This window comes from Ahaetulla prasina, chromosome 4 (assembly GCF_028640845.1).
Source record: "Ahaetulla prasina isolate Xishuangbanna chromosome 4, ASM2864084v1, whole genome shotgun sequence".
Taxonomy (NCBI): Eukaryota; Metazoa; Chordata; class Lepidosauria; order Squamata; family Colubridae; genus Ahaetulla; species Ahaetulla prasina.
Window position 1 is genome coordinate 18,857,477 of NC_080542.1, and position 22,736 is coordinate 18,880,212.

Genomic DNA, 22,736 nt, shown 5'->3' on the forward strand with positions numbered 1-22,736 from the left:
TAGTGTTAATCCTATTCCTCAGCTGATCTATGTGACCTCCACACTCGGCCGCCCTCTATCTCTACAAGATAAGACTTGGGGCCCGTGGTGTCAATGATTGTTCCTTTAACCAGTTTGGGCCATCACCGTAATTGTGTGCCCATACAGGATTCCTATGGTTAGTTCCTTGTTTTGCCTGATATTGTTTTGTACCCGTCTGGCGTGTAATTCGGGTTTAACCGGTCTAAGGGGCATCTTAGTTTTCGCCCATCAGTAGCTCCGCTGGGCTGCGCCAGTAGCTACACAAGGGGTTCTGTGTTGTACCGTTAGGAATGCATCAATTTTGATTGCCAATCACCCGGGCCGCTTCTTGACAATGCCTCTTCGCCCGGACGAAACGCTCAGCAAGGCCGTTCGTCGCAGGGTGGAAAGGCGCTGAGAGGGAATGTCGGATGCCCTCTTCTGCTAAGTACCCTCAAAAGTGTCGCGTGAACTGTGGCCCATTGTCTGACACGAGTGTCCGCAGCCCGCGAGCAAAGGTGCCTTAGTGCTGAAATGACAGCTTCAGCGGTTGTGGATTTCATTAGGATGATCTCCAGCCATTTGGAGAATGCATCCACCACTATTAGAAACGTTTGGCCATGGAAAGGGCCAGCGAAGTCTATGTGTATACGGGACCAAGGCTTTGGGGTTTCTCCCACTCCCGGACTGGGGCCGTTGGTGGTAGTGGTCTGGACTCCTGGCACCCTTGGCATTTGCCAACCTTGTCGCTAATCTCCTTGTCCATTAGGGGCCACCACACATAGCTTCTAGCTAAACCCTTCATTCTCACGATCCCAGGGTGACCTTCGTGCAGAAGTTCCAGAACTTTTTCCCGCAATTTCTCTGGAACTACCACCCTATCCCCCCAGAGCAGGCACCCCCCTTGCACCGATAATTCCCCGCTTTTCTTGACAAATTCTTTGAAACGCTCGCCCGGCGCAGCGGGCCACCCTCTTTGGACCCAACCAATTACAGTTCTCAAAGTAATGTCCCGGTATGACGCCCGAGCCACCTCCTTAGACGTGACTGGGCCAGAGTCCAGAGAGTCAATTAACAGTATGGGTGTCCCCGGAGTGGGGTCCTCGATCGCCCCTGGCAGTGGGCATCTGCTTAACGTGTCCGCATGCCCCAACTCCTTTCCTGGCCGATGCCGCAGTTTATAGGAGTAGGCTGCTAAAAAGATAGTCCATCGGGTCAATCGGGGCGAGAGTGCCACAGGCGTTGGGCGGTCGCCAGCCAGTAACCCTAACAGTGGTCTGTGGTCTGTAACAATTTCAAAGTCTCTACCAAAGACGTATTCGTGAAACTTTTTACCCTGAAACTATAGCTAGGGCTTCCTATCCAACTGACTATAGTTCCTCTCTGCCGAGGACATTGTTCTGGAGTAGAAGGCTATTGGGGCTTCTGTGCCATTTGGAAGCCTGTGGCTGAGCACAGCACCCACCCGTAGGGGAAGCATCGCAAACCAATACCAATGGCATTGTGCTATGATACTGGATCAGTAAACTATCGCCGAGAGTAGGTTTTTACTGCCTCGAATGCCCTAGCTTCCGCCTTTCCCCAAGACCAAACAGTATTCTTTCCCAGTAACTTATGTAGCGGCTCGGCAACGGTTGCCTTATTTTTCAAAAGACCGCAGAAAGTTCACTAGACCCAGGAATGCCTGTAGCTCTGTTTTGTTTTTGGCGCTGGAGCCTTTCTTATTGCCTTGACCTTGCTCTCAGTGGGGTGAATTCTTCCTTGTCTATTCTGTAGCCCAAGAACTCTACGGATTCTACCCCTATTTGGCATTTGTTCACTTTAACTTTTAGACCGCTGACCGAAAATGCCCAAAACTTTTCTCAAACGCCCCCAATTCTTCTAAATTTTCGGCTGATACCAATACATCATCAAAATAGGGACCACCCGGGAGCCCTTGCAGAAGTCGCTCCATTAAATTTTGAAATAGCCCAGGTGCCACACTCACCCCAAACTGTAACCGGGTACACTTGAAAGCACCTCTGTGAGTCACAATTGTCTGGGCTTCGGCTGTGTTGGCGTCTACGGGCAGTTGTTGATAGGCTTGGGCCAAATCTAATTTGGCAAAAACGTGCCCTTGCCCCAGCGAGTGCAGCAAGTGTTGCACCACTGGGACCGGGTAAGCGCTTTTTTGCAAGGCTTTGTTTAAAGTTGCCTTGTAGTCAGCGCAGATTCTAACTGACCCATCTGGTTTCACTGGGGTGACGATTGGCGTCTCCCACTTTGCATGATCGACTGGCACTAGTATCCCCTGACTGACTAGTTTGTCTATCTCCCTGTCGATCTTGGGTTTAAGGGCAAAGGACCCTCCTTGCTTTTAACCGTATGGGGCTACCTGGGGTCTAAATTGAAAGAAATAGGGGTCCCTTGTACTTGCCCAGGCAGTCCTTGAAAACATCTTCGAATTCGTCCATGAGTGTGTCCTTTAGGTTAAAGTCATTTCTGTAGATGCCAGTCACTCCCATGCCCAATGCTCGAACCAGTCTAGTCCCAACAAGCTTGGCAGGGTCCCTTCGACCATCGTGATGGGCAGGGTTTTCTTGTGTGGTCCGTACTCGACGCGGACGGATGTTGTCCTCGAACAGGGATGCGATTCCTTGGTAGTCTTGAACTTTTAGCCGCTGTGTTTGCAGTTTGCGCTGGCGATGTTCGCAAAGCTGCAAAAGTGTCCCAGGACATGATTGTGATCGCTGACCCTGTGTCCACCTCCAGCCGCACGGCACTCCTTCAATTTTAGGTTTTGTGAATATTTTCTTCTCTAGGCGGGTCGCCGCACGACCCACTATTACGGTCGCTCGGTTTGACTTCGCGCCTTTTTCTTGACCAATCACGGGTCGCCTTGCCGATCCCGCCTGATTGGTTGGTTTGAATTTTCGGCGGAAGGTTGAGGTGCTCGACAAACTTGAGCCAGGTGCCCCTCTTCTCGCACCGCCGACATGTAGCGCCCTTGAACTTGCATTGATGACGCTGGTGTTGCCCTCCGCAACTTCCGCATTCATCCCGGTCTTCTTTCTCGGTCTCCGGTGTGAAAACTCCTTCCTCATCCTCGCCGCCTGATTTGGTCTGGATTTCTTCGTTGTGGACCGGAGTTGATTTCGCCGCCGCTGGTGTGAGCGGCTTTTGTAGGGTTTCCGCCGCTTGGGTGGACATCTCATGAGCTCTGGCTTCGTCCAGAGCGCTTGCCAGCGTTAGGTTGCTTTTGATAGCAGCCGCCCGCAAACGAATGTCTCTGACCCCACGGATGAGTTGCTCCAACAGTTCCTCGTCCAAATCTCGGTACCCACAATATTTGGAGGCTTTCCTCAGGGCGGCCATGTAATCGCTGATGGACTCGTCCTCTTGCTGTCTGCGCTCTCCAAATTCAAAACGCTGCACATATTTGGACGGTGTTGGCGCGAAATGGTTCTTCAATAGGTTCTGCAGAGTTTGCCACGATACCGATTGTACCGGCGTTGGCTCTGCCAGGGCTTCTGCGATGTCGATGACCTCGGGACCGCAGTGGCTCAGGAAATACGCCCTTTTTCTGTTGTCTGGAACTCCTTGCAGTTCGTTCGCCTCGAGGAAACTCTCGAAACAGGTCATGTATGTCCCCCATTTCTCCTTGGATGGGTCAAACGGCGCGGGCGGTGTGTAGCTGGCCATCGCTGCGTTCCGCCCTGAATTTTGCTGGGTTCGGTCCTCGTAGTGCGTTCAGCTCTTTCCTGGTGCTTTTAGCCTCGGGATCCCATCCTCGTCGCCAGTGTTAAGTTTGGGCAATAACGAGGCAGGAGACCAGGGTAGTGACAACAGCTCTTTAATATACAGTGAACCCAGCAACTAGTACTGAGGAAAAACCTCTCTTTATATATGTTTCAGCCGGCGGTTTCAACCAATCAGCAACGTGCTAATTCCCGCCAAAACTCCCGCCAAAACTTTTAAAGATACATTACACCACCCATGCCCCAGCTTGCAGAGGCAGTTCCAGCAGCCCTATCTGGAAAGACCCTGCGTGGCCACCAGCGCACTTCTTCTGCTTGCTCGTGGACACAATGGAGCAAGAGGCCAAGCGACACACCAGTGCCGTGACTACAAGGCAATGCAAGGACTGGAGCTGCTCCACGCGCCACCGACTGGTTTACCTCAGGGCCTCCACAGACAGGCCATCCACATCCCGACACATGCCTCACCTTGCGGCCACAGCACTGACGCCAGCACACCACTCTGCCTCCTGCTCCATTCTGGCTGCGAGGAAACAGAAAAAGTGGGCCTGCAGCCACGTGGACTCCTGCTGCAGATGGCTGTTGAAGCTGCCGCCATGCATCAGGTGTTGGAGCATGGATGGCCTGGATGCGGAGGCCCTGAGGTAAGCCAGTGCGAGGTGCGTGAGGCGGCTCCACACACACATACACCTCGTGGCCACAGCACTGCAAGCAACCAGATGGAATGGGCAGCCGGGTGGCTGCACAGGCTCTTTTTTATTATTATTATTATTATTATTATTATTATTATTATTATTATTATTATTATTATTATTATTATTATTATTATTATTATTATTATTATTATATTTTAACAATTAAACATTTTACATTCAACTCTTACGTATGACTGTGACCATTTACATATCATCCCATTAATGTTCTCCTATGACCTATATAATTTTACTAAATTATATTACTAATTCTAATTTGAATTTCTAATTCTTACTAATACTATCTGTTATTTTTTCTTTTTTCCTATTTTCGATCCAATTATACCATTTCTCCCATATTACATAAAAATCCGAATCCATCTGTCCTTTCAGTTCAAGTGTCATTTTGTCCATCTCGGCATAATCCAATATTTTTCTAATTATTAACTCTTCAGAGGGTGCATTTGAGCTTCTCCAACATTGCACAAATGCCAATCTTGCTGCCATTGTCATATGTAAAATGATATATGCTGTTGTTTTTTCATATTTTGTTTTCATCATTCCTAAAAGAAACAGCTCTGGTGTATATTCTGTCTGGATGCCAGTTACTTCCTGTATCCAACTATGTATTTTCATCCAGTATTTTTTTTTTGTTTTGGAGCATGACCACCATGTATGAAAGAAGGTACCTTGTTTTTGTCCACATTTCCAACAATTGGGATTTAAATTTGGATATATTTTTGCCAATCTAGAAGGTAAAACCAATGGTAAAACATTTTATATTGATTTTGGCTGCACAGGTTCTTAAGTAGGGCTTATTTGGGGGGTAGGCTTATATTATGCATACACGTAAAAACCTCACGCTAGGTCTTATTTTTGGGATAGGTCTTATTTTGGGGGGACAGGGTAAATGTCCTCAGATCTTTCAAAGTGGCTTGTATTACAAATGGATAAAACTTACAGGAGCCAGTTTGGTCCAGTGGTTAAGACACAGCTAAGAAAATGGGAGGCCATGAGTTTTAATCTCACCTGAGCCAGGAAAGCCAGGTGGGAAATCTTGAGTCAATCATTCTCTCTCAGCTCAAGTCACCTCCAGGGTTGTTGTGAGGAAAATAAAGAGTAAGGTATGTTGGATATATTCACCATCTGAGTTATTTGTAAAAATCATAAAGGTAAGATTACAATAAATAAATGGAATTTTTCTATCTGATGTGGAAGGCAACAGTAAAACCCAATTAACTAAAATTAGTTTTGAGGATAAAAGTGGTGATTTAAAAAACACCATTATTTTTATATTATTACTATAAAGTCTTCCTTTTTTTTTGCACTATAAATCTCAAATAGTTTTTTCAGATTCTGTCTGAATTATTCAATTATTATAACTTGTTCAATGAAAAGTCCCTCCTCTAAACAGACTGTTAAATCCAAATTAATAGCTAGGACACAAATGGAGCCAACCTTCAATTTAATGGGCTAAAATGGGAGCTGAGGGGTGTCCATTAAAGCAGAATGTCCACTAAACACAAATGGGATTTTATGTGTGTGCACAAGCGGCAGATGGGATTTTATACACAGGCAAACCAGGGGTGAAATCTACTTACCTTCCTTACCGGTTCGGAAGTGCACACGCTGCGCGCAGACCTTCTGCGCATGTGCAAAACCTTCTGCTCATGCACAGATGATAAAAAACACATTACTTCCTGGTTAAAATCAGGAAGTAATGACACCTGGGAAGATGGGCAGAGCTTTGTTCTGCCATCGGTACCAGATTGCCGAACCACCAGCCATGATCGCTACCGGATCGCGAGAGCCGGTCAGAACCGGCAGCATTTCACTCCTGAAGCAAACACATTTTGAGCAAAAACAGATTTTGTCTATCACCCATGTCTGTTAAATAACAAATCTGATGTCTGTTAAACTAAGCATTTATTGCACAGGAAAACAAGAAGGGTAACGAATACACAAATAGCCATAAATATATTTGTTGTCTAGAACTGAGAAAGTCCAAAGCTTCCATATTTTCATCTAAAAAGGGTTTATTCCCAAGCTGGATACCAGCCCCAACCATGAACCCTTAACAATTTTTATCCTCCTCCTTTTCCCAGAAGCTAAATGAAAACTGGCAATTTCCATGTGTGTTGGGTTACAGCTCCCATCACCGAAGGAACAATTTGAATTATTGTCCATTGGAGAAGGGAATTCTAGAAGAATTCAGGAAACAGTCATTTCCCGTGGAGAAGGGAGAGCACTAGAAATTTAGCAACTGTAGGAGGGGGAGTCTAAATTAAAAGGGGGGAAAAATTAGTCATATATAGTCCTCAACTTATGGCAGTTCAAAGTTACGGCGGACCTGAAAAAAGCTACTTATGACCTAGTTTTGAAATTCTGACATCTGCTCGCTCTCCCCACATACCCCTCGCAGTCAAGAGACTGCACTTTAGGGACTTTGTAATCATTTGCCATGCCCAGCAGTCATGTGACTGTGATGGACAACATTTTGGGGGAAGGAAAATCAGTGTTTAACTTCTATTTTCTGGCAAAAAATGCTCCATTTTGCTCCATTTTATGACCTCCCTTGCCACAGTTGCTAAGTGAATCACTGCAGTTAAAGGGCTAGAAGGGGTACAGAAAAGTAGTCTCAATTTACAACATTTCGTTTGAAGTTACAATGGCACTGAAAAGAGACTTGTGACTGTTTTTTCACACTTAACAACCACTGCAGCATCCCCATGGTCACGTGATCAAAATTTAGATGCTTGGCAATTGACTCGTATTTATGACACTGGGTTGCAGTGTCCCTGGGTCACATGAACTCCTTTTGCGACCTTCTGACAAGCAAAGTCAAGGGGGAAGCCAGATTCGCTTAAAAACCACATTACTTGCTTAACAATTGTAGTGATTCGCTTAACAATTGTGTCAAAAAAGGTCCTACAATGTGGCAGAACTCACTTAACAAATGTCTGGCTTAGCAACAGAAATCTGGAGCTCAATTGTGGCCGCACGTCAAGGGCAACCTATACAATGGTGCCCTCCTCGCCCTCTCTGTAGCTCTACACAACTCTGTACATACAGTCTGGTCCCGCAACGTTGAAATCCTGAAGGGCATGGTAGGAAGTCTTCCTCCATGCAATCCTTGACATGTCCATGAGGAAGTCAAAGAAAAGTTTTAATAGAATATGTGCAGCTTAGGTTGAACAACAGAGATGATGGTGTTGTCTACGAAAACATCTGCAAGCAAACAACCAAGCTCAGAGAGCACCAAGGACTCTGCAGTCAAGAAAAGACCTCCCTGAAGACCCATCACCAAGCAATGTAGACCAGGAGTCTCCAACCTTGGCAACTTTAAGACTTGTGGACTTCAATTCCCAGAATTCAAATTGAAGTCCACAAGTCTTAAAGTTGCCAAGGTTGAAGACCTCTGATATAGACAACAAGAGTTAAATGATCTGCTCCCCTTTTCATGAACCTAACCCTCTCCAGGAGGACAGTCAAAGACGGTGACGCAAATTTAACTTGTCTAACAATTGTGTAGTAATTGTGACTTCCCCCAACTTTCCATTTTATTCGGGCAACTACAGCCTGACCTAGAGTGATGGGAGTTCTAGTCCTATGCATCTGGGAGACACCAGATTGGGGTAGATGGGTATAATAAGCTGGTTAAAACAGTCTATTTCCCAGATGCATTTTGATTTCAAACCAGCAAACATCAGGTCTTATGTAACCATATGCTGACGACAATCACACAATTGTTGAATGTTTCATCTCAGTCAGCTGTCCTCCCACCTTTGGTGAGGCAGCCAAATAAAGCTGATCATCCAGTCTCTTGATTTCTACTCCTTTAGCCATCAACCCATTTAATGTTCTTCTATCACCATGACAACCAACCATGTACAATGACATGGCCGATTATTTTTTTTTTGGTTTGTTTATCATCTTCTTTCCACAACCAAAAAGGTTTACTAAAATCTCCACTATTTTAGTTAACTGGATACCAAGGAAACATTCTTTTCTGAGCTACCAGCTGCCCAAAGCAACCTGTTCTGGCCACAGGATGCAACTGTCCGTGCAACTGATAGGTCAACCACATTCTTCATTTTCAATGTTGCTTTAAAGGTAAAGGTTCCCCTCGCACATACGTGCTAGTAGTTCCCGACTCTAGGAGGTGGTGCTCATCTCCGTTTCAAAGCCGAAGAGCCAGCGCTGTCCGAAGACGTCTCCGTGGTCATGTGGCCGGCATGACTCAACGCCAAAGGCACACGGAACGCTGTTACCTTCCCACCAAAGGTGGTCCCTATTTTTCTACTTGTGTTTTTTGCGTGCTTTCAAACTGCTAGGTTGGCAGAAGCTGGGACAAGTAACGGGAGCTCACCCCGTTACACTGCAGCACTAGGGATTCGAACCGCTGAATTGCCGACCTTTCAACCGATAAGCTCAGCGTCTTAGCCCGAGCCACCGTGTCCCCCACGGATTCCCTTGGCAATCAACACATCCTTCTCCTTGCGGTTAATTATCCCAGCCAAACCAAGGGACTCAATTTTATAACTCAGACAATGGATCTTTTGCTTTGGAGTGTTATCCTATTATGCTAAAACTCTGTAGAGATTCTCAATCATCCAGGTCATGATTGTTCCAAAGGTGCTTTTTTCAGGAGGCAACTGGTCTTCCTTTTTTTTTTTTTTGGAAGACATTTTACTTCTCATCCAAGAAACTTCTTCAGTTCTGACTGGAATAGATGGATTTATATTCCTTGCAAACAGCTGTTCATTTGCATCCTTTTAGAGGGTTGTTGGGAGCAAAAGAATGCAGATTACAAGGAATATAAATCCTTCCACTCCCCACTATCCTGTCAGAGCTGAAGAAGCTTCTTGGCTGAGATGCAAAATGTCTTCAAAAGAAAAAAAGCAAGAAAAAGCACCTTTGGGATGTCCTGTTGTGCCTTTCTGATAATCCCTAATACTGAATTATCTTTAAGAAGCAAAAGACCTTCTAGTTATTTAACTCTTGTCATTCCCAACTATGAAACACTTCTCAGCCAAAGGGCTTCTTCTACCCTCTGTCAACCCTTTTGATGGGGTCCATCAGCTCTCATAAGGAGTTATTCCTCCACTGAATCATCTTAGGTAACCCTAGCAACCAAGGTGACCCCCCTATTCATCCAATCCTTGGTCTTCTTCTTCCACAGCAGGCTCAACTCCATTATGATTCTCTGCCATTTGACCAGCCTTCTTTTCATTCTATCCCCCGTTGCCATCCCATAATCCTCATGGAACGGGGGTCCATCCGTGAAGGGGGCTGCAGGGACAGCACGGATGATGCAAGGGATTGGGCCGGTGATGCGGATGTCCTCTGAGGAGAGAGAAGTGGCTCTTTAACCCCATCGCCCGACAGGCAGGCAAATGCCGTCCAAATGCCTCGGGGACGAGGTTTGTCCCCAGGGAAAGGCGCTGGGTCCCCGTGGACCCGCTGGTGACGGATGAGAGTCGAGGATCGTCCGAAACTCTTGCCACAGCGAGCACAGCAGTAAGGCCGAGCCCCCGTGTGGACTCGCTGGTGCACCGTGAGGTAGGAGCTATCACCATAACGCTTGCCGCAGACGTTGCACTTAAAAGGTTTCTCCCCGGAATGGATCATCTGGTGGCGGATGAGATGGGAACTCTCCGAGAAGGATTTGTCACACTGGATGCACCGGTATAGCTTGACCCCAGCGTGTGTGCGCTCATGGCGCACCAAGTCCGACCTCTGAGAGAAGCTCTTGGTGCAGGATCGGCACCCAAATGGTCTCTCCCCTGTGTGCACCCGCTGGTGCCGGATCAGGTGAGAACTCAGAGTAAACCGCTTCCCGCAATCGGGGCAGTCAAAGAATTGGGGGGAGATGGTACCCATATGGCGGTAGCCGAGACGACAATGTTGGTTACCCCAGGAGCAGCTCCCCCTGGAGGTTTTCTCTCTTTGGGGCCTGGCTTTCCTGTCTCCATTTTGGATACTCCTGCTGTGTAGAGCCTCGCACGCCTCCTCCCAGTCCAGGACTTGTGGAGGGACCATGAGGTCCTGGCCTTCATGGGCAATTGGAGGTTCTTCCTCTTCCTCCTCCTCCTCTTCTTCTTCCCAGTCTTCATTCTCCATGGTCCTTCCATCCTCTAGCAAGATCCAAAAAGATTATAAAGGAATAAATATGAATATGGTTGGGTTTTTTTTTAATGAAACCTTTATATTTCCAGTTACTGAGAAAGAGAGAGATGGATGGGCTCTAAACCTGGCGACGTATAAACAAATGATTCAATAAATGTTTTAAACTCCATTTTATGTTTTTACTATGAGCCGCGGTGGCGCAGTGCTTAGAGTGCCGTACTGCAGGCTACTTCTGCCGACTGCCGGCCGCTTGCAATTTGGCAGTTCAAATCTCACCAGGCTCAAAATTGACTCAGCCTTCCATCCTTCCGAGGTGGGTAAAATGACGACTCAAATTACTGGGGGCAGCTGACTCTGTAAATTGCTTAGAGAGGGCTGTAAATCACTGTAAAGCGGTATATAAGTCTAAGTGCTATTGCTACTGCCAATAGCATGTACATGTGGATATCCATCCATCCATCTATTCAATTCAGAGCTCTGCTGTCCCCTCACCTGTGTGGGCATCTTGCCTGGTTTCCTTTTCTTCTGGTTCTTGGCCCAGGTTTTCATTCACAGCCTGTAGTTCTTCCCTTTGCTCCATCAAAGAAATCATGCTGTCTCTCCCTCCAGGAAATCCTGCCCAAGACAGAGAAAGAAATAGGCTGTGAAATCTGCTCATCTCCCTGTTCTATTGATCAACCCCCTCTTCTTTCCTCTCCACGAGCATCTCTAGTGGGCCATCTTCTGGGATGCAGGAATGGATGGACCATCGTCCAATCCAGGGTAACAATAGTGGCAAAAGTGGAAGATAAAGACTAAAGACACCCAAATTCAAATCCTCCCTTGGTCATCAAGGTCTACCTCAAGCTTCATAAAAGGTAAACATATTCCTTGACTGTCAAGCCATCTCTGACCAGCATAGAAAATTTGCTTCCAATCTGAAAGCTGAATTTAGAGCAAACTTTCTACTGTCTCTACCGACCTGCTTCATAAAAAGTGAAGTATTTTATTTTGCTTTTAACAGGGATTCTTTCCTTTATCTTTTCAACAACCCTGAAAGTGAGCTGGGATTGAAGATGTACTACAGATAGTTCTCGATTTACAACCATCCTTTAGTGACTGTTCAAAGTTACAATGGCACTGAAAAAAAGTGGCTTATGACTGTTTTTCACACTTACGACCATGCCGCATCCCCATGGTCATGCAATCAAAATCTAGACACTTGGCAACTGACTCATTTATGACGGTTTCAGTGCCAATGTAACTTTGAATGGTCACTAACTGAATGGCTATAAATTGAGGACTATTTGTATATAAACAGAGGGGAAAAAACCCACTCCCTCTGAGCACTGAAGATGTTAACTAGTTGGGTAATGAAATATTTGCAAGAAAACAATCAAGCTCAAAAAGCACCATGGCTTCCACCATTCAATCCTGAGCTACACATACTGTCTTCAATTGATATATCATCATCTTCTTCTTTGTCATTTAACGATAATAATCCCTTGCAGTTTGGAGTCTGGGCAACTGAATGGTAGTTAGCAGAGTGTTTTAATGGCCGGATGCCCTTGCTGTCGCCCATGCGGAAAGGGGAGGGGTAGAGAGAGCGAAGAAATGAGGGAGGGGGGAGGAAAAGGGGAAGGGGTAGAGAGGGGAGGAGGAAGGAAGAAGGAGAGGAAAGGAGGAAGAGGGAGGAAAAGGGGAGGGAGAGGAAAGGAGGAGGGGAGGAAAAGGGGAGGGGTAGAGAGGAGAGGGAGGAGGAAGAGAGAGGAAAGGAGGAGGGGAGAAAAGGGGAGGGGTAGAGAGGGGAGGGGAAGGAGGGAGGGGAAGGAAAGGAGGGAGGGGAAGGAAAAGGGGAGGGGTAGAGAGGGAGGAGGAGAGGAGGAGGAAGGGAAGAGGAAAGGAGGGTGGGGAAGAAAAGGGGAGGGGTAGAGGGGAGGAGGAGGAGAGGAGGAGAGGAAAGGAAAGGAAAGGAGGAAGAGGGAGGAAAGGGGAAGGCGTTAGAGGGGGAAGGGAAGGGAGGGAGGGAAGGAGGGAGGGAGAGGAGGAAGGGGAAGAGGAAAGGAGGGAGGGGAAAGGAAAAGGGGGAGGGGGTAGAGAGGAGGGGGGAGGGAGGGGGAAGGTAAATGTGGGGAGGGAGGGGGAAGGAGTGTGAGAGAGAGAGATCTCCCCATTTGCAACGTACCTTCCCAGATCCCACCTACCGGGGCGGAGGGAATAAAGATTTCCCACTAGCCCACCCCAGTTTTCCAGCTGCTGCCCAAACTCTACCCAGCTTAGTTTCTGCACGGCTGTTTTGCTAGGAAAAGGCAACAATACCCACGCATAAAAAGTCTTTCTTTGCGATGTGGGACGGGTGAGTGGGATCCAGCTCTTCTGTCCAGCCAGCCCGCTTTTTTCTTCGGCAGGGGTCTCTGGGTAGGCGGGGCTCTCATAAACCTCCCCCTTTCTCCACCCATTTCGCCCCCCAAGCTGCTGGAAAGGCACGCAAGCCTCACTGCCTCTGTGTGTCCATTTGCACATGCGCACATTCCAAACACCACCACCACCCCCGCCTCCTGCCGTCGACTGGAAGTTCCCATCCCAATTCAATGTCCCTCCAAGCTTCGTCGGCTGCCTTCTGTCTTGTCTAGGAAGTGGAGGAGACTCCAGCTCTATCATTTTAACTCCTACTTCTGACCTAGGGTGGCTTTTTTTTTTTTTTGCATCTGATGGTTTGGGTCAGAGGATCCCTGACGGCGGGGGATGCATTACAGCCCCAGATTTTGCGGGAAAAGAATGCAAAAAGAGAGAGAGAGAGAGACCTGACAGCCATTTGTCTGAAATGGTATAAAGGTTTCCTGCTTGAGCAGGGGGTTGGACTAGAAGATCTCCAAGGTCCCTGCCAACTCTGTTATTAAATCCTGCTTGCAGAATTTCCACGTTGCGCATTCCGGCTTTGGGAAGAAACAGTTCCGTTGAGGATTTGGACTCCTGCGGTTATAAATGCATTCTATGGGGCTTTGGAACAACACTTCAGGCAGGGTTCACACAATCTGCTCAACCGAACAAGCAAAACAACACTTTGCCTTAATGTGGTATGTGAACCTGAATGAAGGTGAGAAAGCCTTGCCACTTCCACATTATTTTGGGGGTTTGGCCTGTCGGTGTTGGGTACCCCCAAATCTTATTTTGAAGTCATGTGGTGTGGATGAAAAGGTGTATACTTGGTTGGTTCCCTGCCTATGAAGCTTACTTAATTGCTATTCGTAGAATAGATTTCTTTATTGGCCAAGTGTGATTGGACACAGAAGGAATTTGTCAGGTACATAAGCTCTCAGTGTACATAAAAGATAAGTGATAAATCATGATCATTAGTCATCATAAATACATTCACCATGAATCATAAGATACAGGACAGCACTTAGTGATAGTCATAGGATACTAAATAAGCAATCAAAATCATACTAGAAAAATAAATAACATAATATAAATCATAAAGATACAAGCAACAAGGTTATAGTCATAAGTAGAAAAGGAGATAGGTAATAGGAAGGATGAGAAGAATAATAGTAATACAGTCTTAGTAAATAGTTCAACAGTGTTGTGGGAATTAGTTGTTTAGCAGAGTGATGGCATGGGGGGGGGGCTGTCCTTGTTTCTAGTTGTTCTGGTGTACAATGTTGTATAACATCGTTTTGAGGGTAGAAGTTGAAACAATTTATGCCCAGGATGTGAGTGGTCTGTAGATATTTCACAGCTCTTTTTTTGACTCATGCTATTCATTCCTAGTAAACGGCTGTCACTTAAAAGTAAATTTTCCTTTGAGTTGAACTCAAGTTTCCAGGAATTCCATAGATCAGCGGTCACCAACTGGTTGTCAGCGGGCCACTGGTGGCCCATGAGAAAATTGTGGTGGTCCACAGAAAAATTATTTGCATTTTTTATATTGCACTATTTATATATCACTGCCATAGATTAGTGTTTCTCAACCTTGCCAACTTTAAGTTATGTGGACTTCAACTCCCAGAATTCCCCAGCCAGCCATTATTTAAAGTAATAGCATCTTAAAGTTGCCACGGTTGAGAGACACTGGCCTAAATCAGCCATCCTTCAGTGTCCTTCAGTTCCATTCATGGTAGAGAACATTTTCCACTATTCCTTTGGAAGTCTAATCAACTGGTTTAGATGATGGTGCCCAGAGAGCATCAGGCTGGTAAAAGCTTATCTTGATCTCTTTTTAGCTTTACACATTTGAAGATCCTCATCATAGCATTTGTCCAACTCTCTTTGTGGAGAACTATTTAAAAATTAATATTCTTTCTGCAGGAGCATCATGCCTATTTTAAGAACTTTATTTTCCTTTGTCAGAAATTTTCCTAATACATACATCCTTGTTTCCTTCTTATTTGCTTTTCACAATAATTAAATGTGTCTTCTGTCCAATTTCTTCCTTAAAGATAGAACTTTAGATTGCAAAAAATGGTTAGGGAGCAAGTTAGTTAGGTTATGCTTATAGCAAGCAAGTTAAATTAATTAGGATATAGAAAATAGTTGATTTATTTATTTTTTTCTGGAGTGCTCAGGCTAAGACAAAGTGATTAGTCCAGATCCTCCTTAAATTTCATGGCTGAGTGAGAATTTGACTAACACGTCAGCGGTTTTCCAATCTCAGTTTAACATTTTCAATTAAGATATGACCCACTATGTAGAACACTGTCTGTGACTGTAACACTGATGGTCAGACCTAATTTATTTTACAGGCTTCTGTCTGACAGGTTTCCAGAAAGGTTAATATTAACCAGCGTCACTCCATGTGGATGCAGTAGTAACTCATCACATCAATTTCTCACAATGCTGCAGGAGTATTGTAATACTTCTGTAGTACTACTGTATCCAGGCCATTATGGAAAATCAAGACATGTGTCAGCAGCATCCTCTGCCTTCTTTTATCACCCAGGCCTACTGGTTATTCTGGAGCAGGATGTAGATATGGCTGTCAGTAAGGCAAAAGCATAGCTGCTTCTACTACTATTACATGGAGCCATAGGCTGCTCCAAGCAAGACACTCCTTCTCGTTTAATGAACGGATCACCTGAGAACTTTCAATTTTAGTATGCTTTGAATCTTTCCTGCTGACCAAGAAATACCTTGCCTATGATTATCTGACAAGGCCCTGGAAAATTAAGGGAACAGACCTGTTTACCAACTATATGAATGCAGCAAGAGAGAAGGGAGATTAGTAATGGTCAATTGAATTAGAAATCTGTGCCATTAATAATACCCAGGTTTCAAAATGTGGTAATCAGTCTTTGAAGATACCAGTTCTCCTGGGCTTTTTGACAATTTTTGGAAGTTATCAGCATGTCTATCTGAAGTTTTTCTTCTTTTTTCATAAGGACCAGTTTCTTAAGGTGGGGGGGGTGTCATGTGACCAAGGTATCCACTTAAGCCAGTGTTTCTCAACCTTGGCAACTTTAAGATGTGTGGAGTTCAATTCCCAGTGTTCATTATGATAGACATTTAAAGAAGATAGCTATGTTAGCCTTTGGTGGGAATAGTACCTTTTCTGACATTTTATTAATGAACAGAGGTTTTAGTGTGCTCAACTCATGCCTTTTAATAAAATGTGTTCATTGGAAAAGATGCTTCCAGACTCCTGATCTGTTTCTCCCTGTTGAGATTGTGAATTATCCACTTTCCTGATCACAAGGAGGTATCTTCTAAACCAGTGGTAGTCAGCCTGGTCCCTACCGTCCACTAGTGGGCATTCCAGCTTTCATGGTGGACGATAGGGGTTTTGTCTGATAAGAAGCACTTTCCTTTTTTAAAAAATTTAATTGACTGTTTTTTTAAAAAATTCATAGCATTATTTAAAAACATTTTCATTAGGTTTTCATAAAATTCCATGTAACAATTTACATTTCTGAAAATATATTATTTGTATCGCGTGCGCATAAGTTTAATTCACTTTACTTAAGTGAAACTAAATGACTGTATAGTGCGACCGCAAACAAAAGCCTCGTTCCAGAATAGCTCGCGCATCTCCCCCCACACTACCCAGCTGTAACAGACAAACAGAGCTGGTAGCCAGCGCCCCTCCCAAACCCAATCCACAATGCGTGAGAGGCATGCACAGACGACAATACACAGCACATTACTGTGGAGCCAGTGGGTGGTTAGAAAATTTTACTACTAACAGAGATACAAAAGTGGGCAGCAGGTATAAAAAGGTTGACTACCCCTGCTCTATACATTTATCAGTAGAATATTTATAGCTCAGAGAAATTATAGAGTTCCTGGTGTTATCTGAGCTTGTTTGTTTGTTCACTGCAAACATTTCATTACCCAACTAAGGAACATCATCAATGCAAGTGTGAGGTTTGTGGCTGATAACAGTGATAATGTGCCCTAGTTGGCTAATAAAATGTCTGCAAACGAACAACCAAGATCAGCACCAAAAACATTTTCAGACTGCATCTCAGATGGCAAGAACAGAGACACAGAAATACTGAAGGCCACAGAGCCAGCCAATATTGGAAGAGGGCATTGGTGGTGTGCAAGATATCCTTGGGTGTTTGACCTTATGGGGTCTCGACAGTCCAAAAGTGTTTTAAAGTGAAAACAGCTCAGTTCCACATTCAGAACAGACAATTTCACATTAGAAGTCACCACGTTTGACCACAAGGAGGCAGCCTTTAGTTAGGGTTTATTTTAGAATAGAATAGAATAGAATAGAATTTTATTGGCCAAGTGTGATTGGACACACAAGGAATTTGTCTTGGTGCGTATGCTCTCATTTCCATGAGATTCAAGGGAGAAAATTCAAAGTGCTAGAGCAGAGGTCTTCAACTTGGCAGCTTTATGACTTGTGGACTTCAACTCCCAGAATTCTGCAGCCAACTAGATGAGCAGATTAAATAATAACGATAAACACACCAGATACAATTGGTTACAAAGTAAGTGTGGGTACTTGATGTGGCAATACCAGGGGAAAGTAATATCAAAGTCAAAGAATTGATGACGATCACAAAGTATCAGGATCTGGAAATTGAAAGATTACAGTTTCGCATAAATTGAATGTGGTAGTCCCAGGGTGATGGGCACACTGAATGCCATGCCAAAAAATCTTGGATGGCACTTAAAAAATTTGCATTGACAAAATTTCCATCAGTCAGTTGCAAAAGGCTACACACTGCTTGGATCCACAGATAAACTATACCAATAAATCATGGGTTTTGGGAAGACATTAATGCATAGTCAAGCCACAGGTAAGCTTAAATGGCCAGATTCAGGTTTTAGCTCTGTGTATGTTGCTATTCAGTTGCAATTAGAATATCCATTCATAATAGAAATGTTTATCTCACCATTTGAAATATTGCTCATGAATTGTATCGTTTAAAGCCACTGGAACCCAATTTGGTGATTTTTTTTAACAGATTAACAGAGTTGGAAGGGACCTTGTAGGTTATCTGTTCCAAATGGATTTTAAATGGATTAATTACTTAGTCCAAATTAAAATGGCCATTATAAATTTGAGTTTTTAGCAGGTTGGAACTGTGCTTTCTATTGTAGAACCTGCAATGGTATTGTAAAGTCCATTTATTAATATGTCTAAGCTCATACCTGCCAATCAAGAGACTTAAACAGAGGCTTGAGTAAAATAGCATTTAATCTTGATCAAGCCTAAATGGTTAGCTGTTCCGAACATAAGATACATGCAAGGAAGAACTACGGACTCATGACAGAAAGCCATGTTCTCTTATACACAAAAAGTCATAAATCCTCAACTCTGGCATCTGCTATTCTGGAATCTGGTTTGCATGTTCCCATAGTATAAGTCAGTGAATGTAAACTAACTTCTGGATTTACATCGGGTCACACAATAGTAAGGGTCAATGAATGTAATCTGACTTCTTTCTGTGGTGTTATCTTATCCATTTGTCTTCTTAATTACCACTTGATTTCCTGGAGGATGACATACACGTTCTCAGCCAGTGGGGTGGGGAGAGATCAAATGATGGACTCTGACAATTTCCAGAGACTGTCATTGGTGGGATGAGGTATCAGTAACAATTCAGGAATTTAGTCAGTGTGACCTCAATAACCATCCATGATGGCATATTTATGTTCTAACCACAAAAGGGCACAATATATATATGTCAGTGTTATGGGGAAACAGATATTTACCATGTGCAGTTATACAAACAAGAGATCAAGACATCAAATATCATTTAGCAAGTTTTCTCCTAATTCTAGTATGTATGTTCCCTTCAGTATTAAAAATCATTATTTTTCCTTAAGACTTCTATTTTTCTGAATTTTGACAACCCATTTTTATTTGCAAGTTCTTTCCTCTTTAAGAAAAAATCCAAATATCGTCTCCTTCGGAAAGGGGGGGAACTGCGCATGCTCAGACATACTCAAGATCAAAACAGAAAGAGGCGGTTCTACACATATGGATTGGTGTAGGCAAGGTGTAAAATTGTTAATTAAGATAAGCCACAGTTAATTATTAATTTCAATTGAAAGTGAGCATCTGGCCAGTCTTAAAAAACGCTAAAACCATTTCCCACAACTCCATTCGACTGAATTTCCTCTTTACCTCCGCCCACCATGTTAATTGTAGTCCAGATCGCTCCAATGGTAGGACGATATGAAGGGATAGGCAGTGAAGAGAGAACTACATTCCCATGATGCTTAGTGGCCCTTTTACATGGAGTCCAAATATTTCGCTTTGAGAGCAAGACGCAATACGATACCGTGCGTAAGCAAAACTACCGTTCCCATGAAGCAGTGTCGTTCCAGCGGCCGGCCGCCATCCCAGCTGTAGTCCAAAACACCTCTCCTGGCCATAGCAACTAACGCACCCAAGGCGTCGAGCCAGAAAATAAAACCACACTCCCCATACTGCCTTGCGCGGAACCTTGGCCAGCCATATTAACTGTAGTCCCTGTTTCCCCCCAGCGCTCATAGAGCCGGATGTGTCAGGCCCGGTAGAAAAAACTACCCTTCCTATCAGCCCCGCGCGCGGCTAGCGTTCCCCTTTTGGGCTTCCTGGGGCCGCCATGATGGTTTTGTGTGTATGTATGTGTGTGTGTATGCGCGAGGATGTGTGTGTGAGAGGTGTGCATCAGTATGCGCGAATGAGTGAGTGAATGCGAAAGAGGAGGAAGGAAGGGGAAGAGAATGAGAGAGACGGGAGAAGGGGGCCCCGCCAGGACCGTGGAGCCTCGCTCTCTCCTCTTGGAGGAGTTGTGGCGGGGTCTGAAGCCCACTCCCCGATTTGCCAACCTGGAGGGGGGAGGGTGGGTTTAAAACCCTCCCTTATGTGGGGGGAGGAACAGCCGGGCAGCGCAGAGCCCCCTTGAGGGAAGGAGCGGGGGGGGGCACCAGCGTCTCTCTCTCTCTCTCTTAGGAGGGGAGGGGGGAGAGCTGAGAGAGCCCCCAACCCAATCCCGCAAGGTGAACAGACCGCCTCCCCAAAAAATACCCCCCTGGCAATTGCTTTGGAGTGGGGGGGAGGACCCGCGGTGCCAGTTTGTGGTGGTGGTGGGGGGCTCTTTCTGTAGGAGGAGGACCAGCCATGCCCTAGATGAGCCCTTAATTGAAAAGGAGGGGACGGGCTGTGAGCTGATCATTGGGGAGGGGGCACAGCTCCAGAAACCCCCCACCCACCCCCTCTCCCCTTCCTGCTGCAAAGTGAAGGGAGATGTAGTTGGAGGAAGGAGAAGAAGCCAGAAAGGGCAGAGCCCCTTCCTCCTCCTCCTCCTCCTCTTCTTCTTCCACCTCCAGCAAGAGCGAGGGGAGTGGTCTTGCCTGCATTTGAAAAGGGGAGGGTGGGTGTTCAGGCAACTGAGGAAAATCTCAGTGGTGGGCAGAAGAGGAGGAGGAGTCAAGAGGAAGCCAGGAGGGCTGGGGTGGGGGGGGACTGGAGGGTGCACCCGCCTAGGGAATGCCAACGCTCTTAGCTCAAATTAGGGGTGCAGGAGGTGTCCCCCCCCCAGAGGTGTTTGTGTGTGGCCCAGTGTGTGAGCTTCCTCTCTTGATTACTGCACGGAGGGGAGAGAGAAGAGGGGGGTGAGAACTCTTCTCACATATCATTCCCTTGTTTTCTCCCAAGGGCAAAGTAGGAAATAGTGGAGGATTGAACTGGAGAGGGGGAGAGGTGTGTGTGTGTGAGTGTGTGTGAGTGTGTGTGTGTGTGCAGGGTAGGGGGGTGGGGAACCGCTGCTATGAATTTGTAATAGCCTCTTTGGGGAGATTGGCCCGCCCCTCTTCCCCTTTTTCCACCCCACTCCTCATTTTTGCTGGAGGGGGGGTGACTCGGAGCTGCACGCACACAGATCCTTCAGCAACTGGCTGGATCTTCTCTCTGTGTCTTCTTCCCCCCCCCCCCCACTTCCCACCATGACAACAAATCCAGCATTAGAATCGCCATCCACCCCATGGCCACACAGCAGGTGAGTAACCCATCTCCCCTACCTTACTTCTTAAGCTTTTCCTTAAGGAGAAGTGGGGGGGGGGCTCCCTGCCTCCATTCTCCTCCCATCCTCTGGCACCCTTTTTGCCAGTGTCTGCCTGGATTGTGTGTGTAACAATTTTAAGATGTGCTGCATCTTTTCTCTTTTGGAGGCTGCTGATGGACGGGGAAGAGTCTTTGGTGCCTAGATGCGCTTCCCAAAGGTAAGTCTGTATCCTTCCTCTGCCTCCTTCCCCCTCTCCCTCCCTTTTTGGCTTTGCCAAAGAATATTTCCCCCCCCCCCCCAAGAATAAAACCCCTGTCTCTTTTTTTTAGGGGCACATTCTTTTTCCTTTCCCCTCCCCCCACCCGAATCTTCCCATTCCAAATTAATTAGTCCTTTTCCTTCCAACGCTGTGGAGCTCAGTGTTTTGGGCAGGAGTGCCCATGCTTTGCGAATCCACTTCCCAAAATATAGATTTGTGCATGGGTAGATTGTGGGGAATGCACACAGCATGTGAAAGCATCACAACAACTCAGATGCAGAAACCAGGGAGGGATGTTAAGCTATCAGGCTGGTTGCACAAATATTTTTTGCTGAGGGTGGAATCTAGAGCTAATGCCTCTCCTTCCTTTCCCCCACACCCTGTGCCTGATCTACTATTGTGTTTTCCCCCTTTTCTTATTCATTTTAATCTCCTTTGTTGTTTTGTTTTCTTGGATATTCTTTCCTTTCCAGCTTCTGTTCTGTCACCTTGGGCTGGAGTGTTCAGATTTTTGTTGTTCCTTCCGTGAAAGGAAAAATAAAGAAATCAAGATTAGGCTGTATCATTTTGCCAGGTGTTTTTCCAAGGGATCTGGTCACCTCTAGGTAGACTCTGAGCTGAGAGATGACAAGGAGAGGGGATAAGCAGTGTGGCTTTGGGGTACACGGGGGCAAACGTGGAACCAAAGTTTCTCCTCTATGATTTCCAGGGGAAGGAATTACCAGCCGTAAAACGCTCTTGCCTCTGTGTATTTCTCATGTTTTAACCGGGGAGGGGGGGAGGAAAGGAAGGGAAGAGAGGGGAGGTGCCGTTTCACGCTGATTTCAGGGGCCCCTCTATAGAGGATGGCTCCAGTTATGTCCATCAGGAAGCGGCGTGACCCAGAAGGATTCAGCGGAGGAGGATCGCTGCCGCCAAGCAGCTTGACTTAAGGGCTTTTCAAAGGAAAAAGATATGTCAAGCAGGTTGCAGCTGGCGGAGAGAATTGAGGGGGAACCCAGCAACCGGCATCATGGAAGGCCAGGTTGAGGTGTGTGGGAACCCTTGCCAAGACCAGGCCTGTCAGCTCTGAAGCCAGGCTGGGGCGTGATGAGGTATCGGAGCCAAGTTCCCTTATACATACATTTGTTCTCCCTTTCAGTGTTTTGCCTGCTCTTAAATGCTTGGAAGAAAGAGGTAGGGGTGGGGTGAAGTGATGGCAGGAGACAAAATGTTCCATCAACAGAATGTGTGTGTGTGTATATATATATGTGTGTGTGTGTGTGTATGTGTGTGTACTGGTTGCTCAAGCAAGAGAGAGATAATCATTCATCCTCATTGATTCTCTTTTACATGCTTTCTTCCACCTAACTGTACCTTGCTCTCTCCTAGGTTAATCCTCAGAATAACACCCACTTAGATTTTTTTTTAAATTCAGAAATAGAAAACTATTTATTCATTGTAGATATCATTGAGCCTGATTCTCTCCCTTTCTTCCTTATAAGAAACCAAT

The 22,736-nt window shown here is 45.7% G+C and overlaps 2 protein-coding genes across 5 annotated transcripts in view; one reads left to right on the forward strand and one right to left on the reverse strand.

Annotated features, from left to right (window-relative positions):
• Positions 1-6,338: 6,338 nt before the first annotated feature.
• LOC131198647 (zinc finger protein 629-like) lies at positions 6,339-13,084 on the reverse strand. The gene is made up of 3 exons (XM_058183510.1): positions 12,861-13,084; positions 11,051-11,173; positions 6,339-10,566 (listed from the first exon to the last, which is right to left on the reverse strand). The coding sequence occupies exons 1-3, from the start codon at positions 13,066-13,068 to the stop codon at positions 9,659-9,661; spliced, it is 1,239 nt and encodes a 412-aa protein (XP_058039493.1). The 5' UTR covers positions 13,069-13,084; the 3' UTR covers positions 6,339-9,658.
• Positions 13,085-19,532: 6,448 nt separating this feature from the next.
• The window catches only part of FBXL19 (F-box and leucine rich repeat protein 19), a 42,198-nt gene continuing 38,994 nt past the window's right edge, over positions 19,533-22,736 (forward strand). For 2 of the 4 annotated variants that reach the window (XR_009155130.1, XM_058183488.1), the window contains exons 1-2: positions 19,534-20,979; positions 21,152-21,202. The gene's annotated coding sequence lies outside the window, so the exon portion shown is untranslated. Of the gene's footprint in view, positions 20,980-21,151; positions 21,203-22,160; positions 22,339-22,736 lie in introns of those variants that run through there. The other 2 variants (XM_058183490.1, XM_058183491.1) reach the window with 2 other exon arrangements.